Source organism: Bos mutus, chromosome 13, assembly GCF_027580195.1.
Source record: "Bos mutus isolate GX-2022 chromosome 13, NWIPB_WYAK_1.1, whole genome shotgun sequence".
In the NCBI taxonomy this organism is placed as follows: domain Eukaryota; kingdom Metazoa; phylum Chordata; class Mammalia; order Artiodactyla; family Bovidae; genus Bos; species Bos mutus.
The window spans coordinates 79,471,748-79,486,817 of NC_091629.1; the positions used below are offsets into that span (position 1 = coordinate 79,471,748).

Here is a 15,070-nt window from a genome sequence, read left to right on the forward strand (position 1 = left end):
CCAACAAATGTCCATGTAGTCAAGGCTTTGGTTTTTCCAGTGGTCATGTATGGATGTGAGTTGGAAAGAAAGCTGAGCCCCGAAGAATTGATGCTTTTTTTTTTTAAATGATAGAGTAGGCTTTATTAAACAGTCACCAAAAGAGAGTCACAGAATTAATAAAGATGACCCCTTCATAGTAAAAGAAATTCTATTCCCCAAGAAGATATAAATTCTAAATTTTAAATCTGGATGAGTTGATGCTTTTGAACTGTGGTGTTGGAAAAGACTCTTGAGAGTCCCTTGGACTGAAAGGAGATCCAACCAGTCCATCTTAAAGGAAATCAGTCCTGAGTATTCATTGGAAGGACTGATGCTGAAGCTGAAACTCCAATAGTTTGGCCACCTGATATGAAGAACTGACTCATTGGAAAAGACCCTGATGTTGGGAAAGATTGAAGGTGGGAGGAGAAGGGGATGACAGAGGGTGAGATGGTTGAATGACATCACTGACTCAATGGACATGAGTTTGAGTGAACTCTGGGAGTTGGTGATGGACAGGAAGGCCTGGTGTGCTGCAGTCCTTGGGGTCACAAAGAGTCAGACACGACTGAGTGAACTGAACTGAACTGAACTGGATTTGATGAATACTGAACCTACTGATGGGTTTCTCTATCTTGTCAAACTGGTTTATTTTCCGTAAAGCCTTTTATCCCTTCCCCAAAGGGGAAGAACAGTCTACTTAGGGAAGAAGTACAGTCCAATATACGGCTTCCCTGGTGGCTCAGATGGTAGAGTCTGCCTACAGTGAGTGAGACCTGGGTTCAATACCTGGGCTGGGAGGATTCCCTGGAGAAAGCAATGGCAACCTACTCTAATGTTCTTGCCTGGAAAATCCCATGGACAGAGAAGCCTGGCAGGCTATTTGGGCATTCCAATCAGTCATGTATGTGCAGTTGAATATCCTTTTGGGGCTGACAGGAGGGAGCAAGGTAAGAATTGAGGCAAGTGTCTTGATCCCCAGATTGGAATCAACAGTCATGAGGGACTGAGAAGCAGGATGTAGTATCTTCACTATAAACTTGCTTCTTGGGGCATAGATGTAGAAAATGGCAATCCTCCTTAAGCAACCTGCCATGGAACAGCATGGCACTAGCAGCTAACCGATGGCCAGAGGAGGGATCTGCATGGATGATCTGAGCTAGCACTTCTGTCCTCCCCACCTGGCTCCCAAATCCAGACTTTCTGTGTATCCCAGAAGAAAACTGGAGAAAAACTGAGTCCAGGGTGAAAACTCTTTTGAGCAGAGACCTTGAGATACTAGAATGAAAGGATCTACCTTGCAGGACTGCGGTCCAGGGCAGTTAGGACCACACAGTAGGGGTAACCAGATGCTCCTCCCCACTGCCGAGAGGACGCATGAGCTTGCATTTGCACCCAGAAGCCATCTTGGAAGAGAAGCAGGGAGACTTCCTTAATGGGGAGGGAACTCTAGCTGGGAGACTGACTAACTGGGAGAGTGAGTAATTGAATATACCTCTGAAATAAGTGTTTGTCTTTTTAAGTTTGAAGAGACTGAGTAACTGTATTTGCCAAGATTTTTTGTCCTTTATAATAGATGAGAACGTAGGATCTGAGTGCAACATGAACTTCCAATTGAAAATAAACCCATCTTTTTGTTGTACTTGAACTGTGTGTACATGTTTAATCCTACTACAGTGGATTCTTCTGGGAGCGCATGTGTGCCTGCTAAGTCATTTCAGTTGTGTCTGACTCTTGGCAACCCTATGGACTATAACCCACCAGGCTCCTCTGTCCGTGGGATTCTCCAGGCAAGAATACTGGAGTGGGTTGCTGTCCCCTTCTCCAAGGATTCCTCCCAATTCAGGGATTGAACCCGCACCTCTTAGGTACATCTCCTGCATGGGCAGTCGGGTTCTCTACCACGAGCACCACCTGGGAAGTCCTCTTCTGGGAGTTGCTAAGTCGCTTCAGTCATGTCCGACTCTGTGCAACCCCACAGACGGCAGCCCACCAGACTCCGCCGTCCCTGGGATTCTCCAGGCAAGAACACTGGAGTGGGCTGCCATTCTTTATCACTAGCACCACCTGGGAAGTCCTCTTCTGGGAGTAAGATATCTCAGATAGTGAAAGTAAACCGGTTAGAGAGAAAACTGGCTCTGGATTTAAGCTGGAAGACAAATATTTATGGCAGTGTACGAGGATGAAAAGCCAGAGAAGAAATGATCAGAAAAACAGGAACAGTAGGAGTAATCTTTCAGGAGCAGAGCAGAGAGGAGTGAGTGATGGATTCAGTCAATTGCTACAGGACAGTGAGCTCAGCTAAGTGCTGAGAGAGAGCCATTTGAAATCTTTCAAAACTGGCCATCCAGTTGTACCATAATAATAGTCATAATTTTTCATGAGATGTTAGTATGGAAAAATATGTACTCAAACTCTACTGTCTTACAAATAAGGAAATCTGTAACCAGAGAATTTCAAAAGAAGCCAGTTCAAATGATAAATGTGAGAAAAAGGAAAAACAAGTACTTTACATTGGGAGGCAACCAGTCAAACAGTCTTTTTATGTCAGGAGAAAAATGTGCTGGGGGCAAGCATAAACCCCCCTCTAAGAACAACGAAGAGATTATTTAGGAAACAGAAAAAGTACACGGGAAGGCATCCTGAGGAGCAAACACTCTGACAGATGTTGGATGTGTTTTCATTTTTTATTAGAGAAGTTGGAAGTTTAATTTCAATATTGATGGTAACATAATTCTCTGTTTTACTCAGAGGAACACACAGAATCAATCTGTACAAGCATATACAACAATCTGGTTGGTGGTTGGTGCCCTAAATCAGTGATCTGATTAGTTCTCAAGTGCAGTTTCCATGCGCTCCTCTGGGCATTGGGGCACAGCTCCATCCCAGGAGGGACTTTTCCATGCACTCTCTGCAACGCAACTACAGCAGGCTTAACGACCATGCAGATTAACACTGTAGCAAATTGTTTTGATATTTAACAGACATAAAAAGTTATTTCCTGATATGAAATTCTGAAAATCTGCATAAATATTTTTTGTGTAAAATTAAATTAGTTATGTATTTTTTTTGAAACTAGAACTTGAAGTATCAAGAATGCCCACATAGTTCATATACACATATATATAGACTTTTTCATTATGCTAAAAGTCTTGAGAGTCAAATTATATTCTGTGCCATACAGTTACTTAACCAGTATGTATTTGCATTAGGTTAACTGTGTACGGATTAGTCATAATTGGTGCTTGTGTGTCATGCAAACATAGTTATTCCTGGTCACTAATCTTGTCATGTGGCAATACGTAACATGATTTTGCTCTCTGACAGTGTGAATTAGGAGCATAAATACTTTTTACATGGTCACATTTACAAACGGTTGCCAATAACCACTTCACAATCTTCACGGTGTAAGAGTGAGCTGTAGTAATCTAGGGTCAGCAGAAGCAATTCCTAGGAAGCAATGTCAGATGTCAGCTTCTTAAACGTGCCTGAGAGTTCTCCTTGTGAGCACAGCAGGTTTTGGCACAAGGACACAGTTCTATTTTTCTGTTGTTCTAACCATTTCCGTGACTGTTACAGGAAATTAGCTTCGTGTGGCATGGTGGAGACGTGGCACTTACTGATGAGGTAACTCAGATGTAGAAAAATTCCCCCCAGTTATTTGTCTAGCAGATCACCACTGCTGCTAATAAATCTGTAGACAGTTTCCCTCCCCCCAACCCCAGTGCATGTGCTTGCTATTACACGGCTAATGCACTACTTTTGCTGCTGCTCAAACATGTCTTAACGCATCACAAAGCAGAGTTTTTAACACCAAGCTCATTTACTTGTGATGATATTTTCTAGCAAACATGTTGAAGTGGTATGATCAACAGGTAAACTCTGACTTACTGGAGTCGCAATTTGGGGGGATTTGTAACTACTTTTGGTTGGCCAAGGAAATTTAGTGTTCAGAATGTTTATGAGAAGTGAGTCTCTGTGGTTTCAGGTGACCCTTTGTCTACATGAAAAGGAAACGCAGAAGACATCAGCTTTCCTCCGTGGAATCTGTGTTCGGAAGCTGGGGAGTGCTCTTTGATGCGGTGGTTCTGTGGTTTCAGTTTGTGTCCTGGAGTTTCACACAACTGTTGCTGGTCTGCGGTCCATCTCGGCTTCCAATTTCACCATCTGCTGCATCTCCTTCGCCTGTCACATCAGAAACAAGACCTTACATGTTGAAATCCTCTCCTGAAGACATGCAGCAAAACCCCACCTCTCTTTTCCCTTGAATTTGATGCTTGTCACTATGTCCTGGCTACATAAAAGTGTGGTCCACAGACCAGCAGCATCAGCATTGCCTGGGATCTTGTGAGAAATGCAGAATCTTGGACTCCACCCCCGCCCTACTGACCCAGAGTCTGCATTTTAGTAAGATCCCCAGGGAATTTTTATGCATGTTAAGTCTGAGAAGGAATGGTCCACACAATACCAGGAAAACAACTGGAAAAGAAGCCACACCTGTCACTTGTAGATTACATCATTTCTGTTTGATTTCGTTTCCACAGACTGACATGCCTTGACTATGTGTAGATAATTTGATCACTTTTAGAACAAGCATTGCTTATGTACAATTTATTCCCCATATAGCCTGAAATTTAATTAAAAGTGACTGTCTAAGAATCTCACGGATGGGAAAGGTTGGGTGGAAGCCTATCACATTGGTTTGGTTGGAGTATGCTCCGAGCAGACCGTTACATGCATATGTAGGGTTCCTGGAAGGCTACTGTCCAGAAAAATCTCTTTACAGGCTCTCACTTCTCTGGAGCAATTCAGCTTTTACAGTCCACCCCAGGAAGTAAGCTACAGTGAATTGAACCTCATGAATTAAGGCTGTCAAGAAGACAACCAGCTCATTTGAGAGGTGGAAAGGTGTCTGATGGGGACAGGTTCTGGTGACAAATCACTGCCTGGCAATATAGGGAAAAATCAACTGGTTCATTTTAAGCTTTACTTTCCAACCATGTGCTTTTTTTCCGAACCCAACGCATGTATCTTTTGGAGAAAAAATAAAGCATTCCTGTCCTCTTTCAGTGACACATCACTTTGAAATAAAGGACATTTTAAAATGGAAATATGGATATATAAAGATATAACTTGGAGGAGGACCCTGATGAGCTCCGATGTTACTATTTGAGTCGACTTAGTTATTCCAACTAAATGGAAGGTCAGTGGGAGGATTTAGTCAACTCTGCAGATCATACTATGAGCATCAAAATGTATCAAATGAAGTTCTGCTACGAAATTAGTTTAACCCACAGACCACAGAGTGATCTCCTTCTTATTGTTATTTTTAGACTGTGGCTTTAAATTCCATTTTGGTGAGTATGGATATAAAAACACCAAAGTTAGTAACTTTCTGCTTACATTTGGGATGGATGGCTCCCACTCCCCAGATTGTTTTTTTAATGCCTGAAACATACTAATGCTCTAATAGAAAAATGAGGAAATGGAAAAAATACACGAACATGAAACTATGACACAAACAGTATTTATAAGAGATGACAGTGAAATATTATCAGCACTGGAAGTTAAATATTTTATATTCAGTAAATAGTAATAAAGGATTCCCTCTGCTTCTTTCCCTCTAGCATTAAGGACAATATCGAACATGTTTTAGAGAGAAGGATCATATTAACAGTACAGGAGGATTCCAAGAGCCAGGTTCTCATATGAGCAGAGTGACCATTCATGCTCACTTCTCAGGACGGTTCCAATTCATGCCTATGGTCCTGGCTATTATGAACAATGTCCCCTTTCACTTTCAAAACTATTCTGTTTGAATGATAAATTATATGGTCACCGTATTTAAAAGGGGTGATTAGGTTCCCTGGCAGACTGGTTCTAACAGAAAGCATGACAAGAATCATTGTACAATGATGCTGTATAATGTGTTTGCATGCAGACCATAACTCTGTTACTAAAAACCACCAACCAACTTTTACTGGGTGCTTTAAAAATTAATGGCAGTCATATTAATGTTTGTGAAAGATCTGACTCTGTGACCCAGTTTCAGCTGTGATTGGTCCAAAGGACCACCATATATCACTTTCTCCAGTGACTGGATATGTCTTCATCAGCATGAGATTCCTAGGTCTGCAACTGCAAAGGATGCTAAAATGCCATCAGAAATAATTCTCTCAAGACGCTGGGCATTTCAGTTTGAATTATACATCAGAAATCCAAGCATCAAATAGTCAAACTTTTCAATCAAACCCTTGCAATCTTAGCTAGTCAAGAGCAGATGTGAATCGTCAAAGCAGCGAGAATACGAGCGCAGTTGAGCAGGAAGGCAATATCTTGCTTATCAGAATTTTCAGTCCTACCTTGCGTTTGGGACACTGCGTGACAGGATTTCAAAAGCTGTTTGTACAAAAATAGTAATGTCAAAATTGAGTCATACATACAAAACAAAGAAAATAAATGAATACTGAAGTGAATTTGAAAAATGAATGCAAAACCATATACAGAAAAGCAAAAGGCTAAGGATAAAACATGTATAGAACCATCAGCGACAAACTTACCCCAGGTTGATCTCAACAAAAACAAAAGAACAAAAGCGACCAATGCCTCTCAGCCCAGACTGCAGCTCTCCCGTGGGGTGAGACCCTCACCTCTCCTCATTAAACGACAGGACTGATGACAAAACCAACTTTTAAAACTTGAGTATGACAGTAATGGAGCATTTCATGTTTGAAATGGTGCATGTCAAGACAGATGAGCTCACGTATGGCTGGGAGGCCTATGGGAAATATCAGGGGAAAAAATCCCCATCCTTTGGAGTTTTAAATGAATACTTGCCAACCAAGCAGGCAAAGCCATTAGAAAGGACATAGGAGGTTAGGATCCACAATCAGGACCCAGATAGATTGAAACTTGAGTTGTTTCTGCCAGTGCCCTCAACACTGTCTAACTAATGAAGTAGATGATTCCAGGCTTTGCTTTGGGGCAACCAGGAAAATTTACAGGATAATGGTTATAGGAAAGCAGTAAGAAATTTTCAAGGGAGATATTATTACAGAATGTTAAAATTAATTTATTTTTGGCTTAGAAGTGAACAACAAAAAAATTCTTGGGGTTTAATAGTAGTTTGGGAGATTGTTATACAAGTTTGGGATTGTCTGGAGACAGGACACTGTTTCCTGTCAATGAAATTTTGAATTGAGTTGCTTCAGTCGTGTCTGACTCTGTGACCCCATGGACTGTAGCCCACCAGGCTCCTTTGTCATGGGATTCCCCAGGCAAAAATATTGGAGTGGGTTGCCATGCCCTTCTCCAGGGGATTTTCCTGACCCAGGGATCAAACCTGGGTCTCCTACATCGCAGGCAGATTCTTAACCACTCAGCCACCAAATAGGTTATAGGGGGAGCTCTCCAAATGGTTCCAGACCTCGCCTAATGTGAGAGAAGAAATAGAGGTGCAGCATCTTTTGCACTGCGCCAAGACAGTGTTGAACCACACTTGGTAACTGAATTGAGAGGTGTTCAATCTGTAAATTCCCCCCTCCAAAAGTACACTAGAAAATATCTGGGATTGAATTTGTTACGTAATGGGCCATATTTGTAAAGCAAGGCTTAACACAGAAATTCAAGTCCAAATTCCACACTTGCTGGAAGCATCAGTGTACCTTGAATTTCTTTTCATGGAATTTCATTACCTCTTCACCAAATCTCAAGCCTTCTTACATTCTTTCCTAAGCTTCTATGACTCAAAGTATCAGGTGTGGGTGGTAGGCATGACCTGTGACCCCTTGAAAGGCATTATATGAATTTCAGAAACAAGAAGTCACTATCCTCCCAATAAGATCCAGTCAATACTGTTGTCATTAATCCAATATTTCAGTGCAAAAACTCTGGTGTGATTTGAGTTACACATGTATTAGGATAAAAGGCCAAAGTGATTTTTAAATTGTGTACTTTAGCTCTGAAACTAAAAACACTAGCTATTCTCTAGCTCTGATATATACCACGATTGTAATGATGAGCAATTTTTAGCACATTCCTATCCTTTAGTCAAACTTGTTGCTAAGCAACACAGTGATTCCTAAGTAGTTTCTTAATTTAGTTAACTGACACAGAGCTGCATCTTACCTTCATTGCGCCTTCTTTAAGGCATCCTTATCCCCACCCAGTACCGAGTCACTGAAGTGGATTCTAATGTTTTGGAAATAGCGGCTATTCCCTTATCCATTTCCCTCACCCTCCAGAAACACTTTCTGAGAAATGGCTTTGAGAGCAAAAAAAGTTAGGTAACTTGTACTAGAAGGGGCTGTATCTAGGGACTGGTCAAATGAATGGGTCCTGTGGGACAATACACACTTATTGTCCGCCTTGGAGATCTGGGGACTATTCATGACTAGAAGCATTTAGCTGGAAAAGAAATGGGAAACATAACTTAGAAGAATGCTGATGAATAAAACTTCTATCAACCAAAAAGTAAAGGATACGAAACCAGAAGTTGGATTTATTTGTTACTCCATTGCAATACAAAAAAAAAAAAAAACAAAAAAAACCCTGATTTTATCGTTTTGTTTTACTTTCTCAAAGGTACTTTTTAGTCTAATTTCCACTTAAGTTTTCTTCAGTGGAAGCCATTTACTCTTAAAAAAAAAATACCTTAAATAGGATTACTTTATATGTGAAAGAGAACAGGAAAGAATAATGCAGTAGAAGTACAGGTTTCAGCAGAACCTCTTTACAGCTTCTAGACTGGAGTAAATTATCTAGAAATAATAACTTCCAAAGCAACTACACCTGAAGAGGTGTATTTGGACTGAGATAGACTGAAATTTTAACTGCTACTGAGGGTCATTGTGCCATAGAAGCTAGAGGTATTTCCACCCAATTGAAATGAGACTGGATGGCCAGTGGGCTGTAGCCCAACTATCTGAACTCCGCTTGAGGCAAATACACATTCATCTTGATGTTGGTATATGCCTGACAGCTACTGAATAGTTGGATTTTGGAGACCTCTTTGTATTTGTGTATATTTTAATTTAGTGTTTAACACTAAGAGTATGGTATCTGCTCACATTCAGTGGTATGTAGAATTATGGTAGTCTATGCATTTAGGTTTGGCTTGTAAGTTGAGAAGGTTTTATAATTTCATTTTTAGACTGAGATTGAAAATAGGTGGTTTCTCATTAAATACAATATCACTTGTCTCTAGGGTACAAGTGATATAACTTCACATAAAAATGGAGAAGTAACTTATAATCTGTTTTCTCCTCCTCTCAGGAATGTCCTTTTTAAAATCCCCATCAACTAATCAAATTTTGATTCTTTTTTTCTCCACAGCCACACTCCTCTCCCACTTCAAAAAAAGTACTTTCTGTTCTTGTTGGAAGAAAAGGGGAAAGTACAGTAATGGCACCAAGTTTTTCTAGCGCCCTTTCTATGCCACTTCGCAGGCTACTGGCTTTAGCAGAAGGGTGACTGTGGACCATGGCATTTGCCTCCTGAAGCTGGTTGGCTGCCTACATCTTTTTACGCTTTTTAAGTGAAATACCTGCTCATTCTGTTTCTCTAGGAATTCGAGGTGCTCAAGCTGGACTTTTTTCAACTGATCCATTTCTTTGGACTGCTTCATGGCGAGCTGCAAAGCAAAACAAAACACTTCTGATCAATTTTGGGTCGTAACCTTAAAACTTATCGATGAGGGTTGGTAGTTTGCAGTTTAAGAGAAGGATATAAAAATAATAAAAAAAAAAGAAGAAAGAAAATAGCCTGAAAACTGGGAGAATTTAAACCCCATAATTTTTACTGGTAAGATAGTTGCTGCCAAAATCTTAGAAAAGAAAAGAGTGTGCATGATTAAAATTTGGCTTCATTTTCTGTATAAAATGGTACCGAATAATTACCTTAAAGATTTTAGTGAGAGATTAGCTTTCAGGGAGGAGAGGAGAGAAGCTAGAATATTTAGCATACAGAAAAATCAAATTAAGCAAATTAGCTAGAAGTCTGAAATCTAAGCATGAGCTACTATTTAGTTGTTTCAAAGGAAAAGTGCTAAGAAAATTATGATACTTACTCGCTTTCTTTCTTCCAGAAACTTTTTAGTGTTGCTGCTGTTTAACTCCCTGACTCTCCTAAAAGCAAAGGTACAAACAACAGTTGGTATGTCGCTGGATGGAATTAATTGATATTAAGTAAGAAAAAGTCATATTTCATTTAATTATTTGGATGAGATTATGAAAAGGCAAAATGATAGGATACTGAAAGAGGAACTCCCCAGGTCAGTAGGTCCCCAGTATGCTACTGTAGATCAGTGGAGAAATAAATCCAGAAAGAATGAAGGGATGGAGCCAAAGCAAAAACAATACCCAGCTGTGGATGTGACTGGTGACAGAAGCAAGGTCCGATGCTGTAAAGAGCAATATTGCATAGGAACCTGGAATGTCAGGTCCATGAATCAAGGCAAATTGGAAGTGGTCAAAGAAGAGATGGCAAGAGTGAACATCGACATTCTGGGAATCAGAGAACTAAAATGGACTGGAATGGGTGAATTTAACTCAGATGACCATTATATCTACTACTGCGGGCAGGAATCCCTCAGAAGAAATGGAGTGGCCATCATGGGCAACAAAAGAGTCCGAAATGCAGTACTTGGATGCAATTTCTGTTTGTTTCCAAGCCGAACCATTCAATATCACAGTAATCCAAGTCTATGCCCCAACCAGTAACGCTGAAGAAGCTGAAATTGAGCGGTTCTATGAAGACCTAGAAGACCTTTTAGAACTAACATCCCAAAAAGATGTCCTTTTCATTATAGGGGACTGGAATGCAAAAGTAGGAAGTCAAGAAACACCTGGAGTAACAGGCAAATTTGGCCTTGGAATACGGAATGAAGCAGGGCAAAGACTAATAGAGTTTCGCCAAGAAAATGCACTGGTCATAACAAACACCCTCTTCCAACAACACAAGAGAAGACTCTATACATGGTCATCACCGGATGGTCAACAATGAAATCAGACTGATTATATTCTTTGCAGCCAAAGATGGAGAAGCTCTATATAGTCAACAAAAAGAAGGCCAGGAGCTGACTGTGGCTCAGATCATGAAATCCTTATTGCCAAATTCAGTCTTAAATTGAAGAAAGTAGGGAAAACCACTAGACCATTCAGGTATGACCTAAATCAAATCCCTTATGATTATACAGTGGAAGTGAGAAATAGAATTAAGGGCCTAGATCTGATAGATAGAGTGCCTGATGAACTATGGAATGAAGTTCGTGACATTGTACAAGAGACAGGGATTAAGACCATCCCCATGGAAAAGAAATGCAAAAAAGCAAAATGGCTGTCTGGGGAGGCTTTACAAATAGCTGTGAAAAGAAGAGAAGCAAAAAGCAAAGGAGAAAAGGAAAGATATAAGCCTCTGAATGCAGAGTTCCAAAGAATAGCAAGAAGAGATAAGAAGATATTTGGCAAAACTAATACAATTATGTAAAGTTTAAAAATAAAATAAAATTGGAAGAATAAAAAAAAAAAAAAAAAAAAAAAAGAAAGCCTTCCTCAGCGATCAATGCAAAGAAATAGAGGAAAACAACAGAATGGGAAAGACTAGAGATGTCTTCAAGAAAATTAGAGATACCAAGGGAACATTTCATGCAAAGATGGGCTCGATAAAGGACAGAAATGGTATGAACCTAACAGAAGCAGAAGATATTAAGAAGAGGTGGCAAGAATACACAGAAGAACTGTACAAAAAAGATCTTCACGACCCAGATAATCACGATGGTGTGATCACTGACCTAGAGCCAGACATCCAGGAATGTGAAGTCAAGTGGGCCTTAGAAAGCATCACTACGAACAAAGCTAGTGGACGTGATGGAATTCCAGTTGAGCTATTTCAGATCCTGAAACATGATGCTGTGAAAGTGCTGCACTCAATATGCCAGCACATTTGGAAAACTCAGCAGTGGCCACAGGACTGGAAAAAGTCAGTTTTCATTCCAATCCCAAAGAAAGGCAATGCCAAAGAATGCTCAAACTACCGCACAATTGCACTCATCTCACACGCTAGTAAAGTAATGCTCAAAATTCTCCAAGCCAGGCTTCAGCAATATGTGAACCGTGAACTTCCTGATGTTCAAGTCGGTTTTGAAAAGTCAGAGGAACCAGAGATCAAATTGCCAACATCCGCTGGATCATGGAAAAAGCAAGAGAGTTCCAGACAAACATCTATTCCTGCTTTATTGACTATGCCAAAGCCTTTGTGTGGATCACAAGAAACTGTGGAAAATTCTGAAAGAGATGGGAATACCAGGCCACCTGATCTGCCTCTTGAGAAATCTGTATAGGTCAGGAAGCAACAGTTAGAACTGGACATGGAACAACAGACTGGTTCCAAATAGGAAAAGGAGTATGTCAAGGCTGTATATTGTCACCCTGCTTATTTAACTTACATGCAGAGTACATCATGAGAGATGCTGGGCTGGAAGAAGCACAAGCTGGAATCAAGATTGCCAGGAGAAATATCAATAACCTCAGATATGCAGATGATACCACCCTTATGGCAGAAAGTGAAGAGGAAATAAAAAGCCTCTTTATGAAAGTGAAAGTGGAGAGTGGAAAAAGTTGGCTTAAAGCTCAACATTCAGAAAATGAAGATCATTGCATCTGGTCCCCTCACTTCATGGGAAATAGATGGGGAAATAGTGGAAACAGTATCAGACTTTATATTTTGGGCTCCGAAATCACTGCAGATGGTAACTGAAGCCATGAAATTAGAAGAGGCTTACTCCTTGGAAGAAAAGTTATAACCAACCTAGATAGCACATTCAAAAGCAGAGACATTACTTTGCCTTGCTAGGTCCATCTAATCAAGGCTATGGTTTTTCCTGTGGTCATGTATGGATGGTGAGAGTTGGACTGTGAAGAAGTCTGAGCGCCGAAGAATTGATGCTTTGAACTGTGGTGTTGGAGAAGACTCTTGAGAGTCCCTTGGACTGCAAGGGGATCCAACCGGTCCATTCTGAAGGAGATCAGCCCTGGGATTTCTTTTTTATTTTTTTTAAATTTATTTTATTTTTTAACTTTACAACATCGTATTGGCTGCCATATATCAAAATGAATCCACCCCAGGTATACATGTGTTCCCCATCCTGAACCCTCCTTCCTCCTCCCTCCCCATACCATCCCTCTGGGTCGTCCCAGTGCACCAGCCCCAAGCATCCAGTATCGTGCATCGAACCTGGACTGGCAACTTGTTTCATATATGATATTATACATGTTTCAATGCCATTCTCCCAAATCATCCCACCCTTTCCAAATCTCCCACAGAGTCCAAAAGACTGTTCTATACATCAGTGTCTCTTTTGCTGTCTCGTATACAGGGTTATTGTTACCATCTTTCTAAATTCCATATATATGCATTAGTATACTGTATTGGTGTTTTTCTTTTTGGCTTACTTCACTCTGTATAATAGGCTCCAGTTTCACCCACCTCATTAGAACTGATTCAAATGTATTCTTTTTAATGGCTGAGTAATACTCCATTTTGTATATGTACCACAGCTTTCTTATCCATTCATCTGCTGATGGACATCTAGGTTGCTTCCATGTCCTGGCTATTATAAACAGTGCTGCGATGAACATTGGGGTACATGTGTCTCTTTCAATTCTGGTTTCCTCAGTGTGTATGCCCAGCAGTGGGATTGCTGGATCATAAGGCAGTTCTATTTCCAGTTTTTTAAGGAATATCCACACTGTTCTCCATAGTGGCTATACTAGTTTGCATTCCCACCAACAGTGTAAGAGGGTTCCCTTTTCTCCACACCCTCTCCAGCATTTATTGCTTGTAGACTTTTGGATCACAGCCATTCTGACTGGCGTGAAATGGTACCTCATAGTGTTTTTGATTTGCATTTCTCTGATAATGAGTGATGTTGAGCATCTTTTCATGTGTTTGTTATCCATCTGTGTGTCTTCTTTGGAGAAATGTCTATTTAGTTCTTTGGGCAATTTTTTGATTGGGTCATTTATTTTTATAGAATTGAGCTGTAGGAGTGCAACTCCTACAGCTCAATTCCAGCCCTGGGATTTCTTTGGAAGGAATGATGCTAAAGCTGAAACTCCAGTACTCTGGCCACCTCATGCGAAGAGTTGACTCATTGGAAAAGACTCTGATGCTGGAAGGGATTGGGGGCAGGAGGAGAAGGGGACGACAGAGGATGAGATGGCTGAATGGCATCACTGACTCGATGGACGTGAGTCTGAGTGAACTCTGGGAGTTGGTGATGGACAGGGAGGCCTGGCGTGCCGTGCTGCGATTCATGGGGTTGCAAAGAGTCGGACACAACTGAGCGACTGAACTGGACTAATACTTCCTTTTCCTAATTTTTTGAGGAATTTTGAAATATACAATGTACAGAGAAAAAGACACAAAACATCTGTGTATCCATCACTCAGACTAGTCAATATTAATATGTTTTACCAATCTTGTCTCATATTTTTAAAGGAAATAAAAGTGTTGCAAATATAAACAAAGCCCCCTTTGTATTTTTCTTGACTCCATTTCCTCTCTTTCTCTCTCTCCAGAGGTAACCACTTTCTGAATTTTGGTGTTCCCATCAATCAAGATAGGCGGAAGAAACATCAACAGCCTCAGATATGCAGACGATACCACTCTAATGGCAAAACAAAGAGGAACTAAAGAGCCTCCTGATGATGGTGAAGGAGGAGAGTGAAAGAGCTGGCTTAAAGCTATATATTAAAAAAACTAAGATCATGGCATCCACCCCATTACTTCACAGCAAATAGAAGGGGGAAAAGTGGAAACTGACAGATTTCCTCTTCTTGGCTCTAAAATCACTAAGGATGTTGACTGCAGCCATGAAATCGGAAGATAGTAGATTGCTTCTTGGCAGGAAAGCTATGACAAGCCTAGATGGTGTGTTGAAAAGCAGAGACAATACTCTGCTGACAAAGGTCTGTTTAGTCAAGGCTATGGTCTTCCCAGGAGTCAGTTACGGTTGTGAGAGCTGGACCGTAAAGAAGGCAGAACACCAAAG

General features: G+C 40.6%; 1 protein-coding gene across 10 annotated transcripts in view; it reads right to left on the minus strand.

Moving 5' to 3' along the window:
• Positions 1-2,694: 2,694 nt before the first annotated feature.
• Positions 2,695-15,070, minus strand: part of PLCB4 (phospholipase C beta 4) — a 483,912-nt gene continuing 471,536 nt past the window's right edge. For all 10 annotated transcript variants that reach the window (XM_070381997.1, XM_070381991.1, XM_070381995.1 and 7 more), the window contains 4 exons: positions 10,088-10,145; positions 9,566-9,652; positions 6,384-6,420; positions 2,695-4,206 (listed from right to left, as the gene is read on the minus strand). In XM_070381997.1, coding sequence (XP_070238098.1) covers positions 4,118-4,206; positions 6,384-6,420; positions 9,566-9,652; positions 10,088-10,145 — 271 coding nt within the window. In that variant the 3' untranslated portion in view covers positions 2,695-4,117. The remainder of the gene's footprint in view (positions 4,207-6,383; positions 6,421-9,565; positions 9,653-10,087; positions 10,146-15,070) is intronic.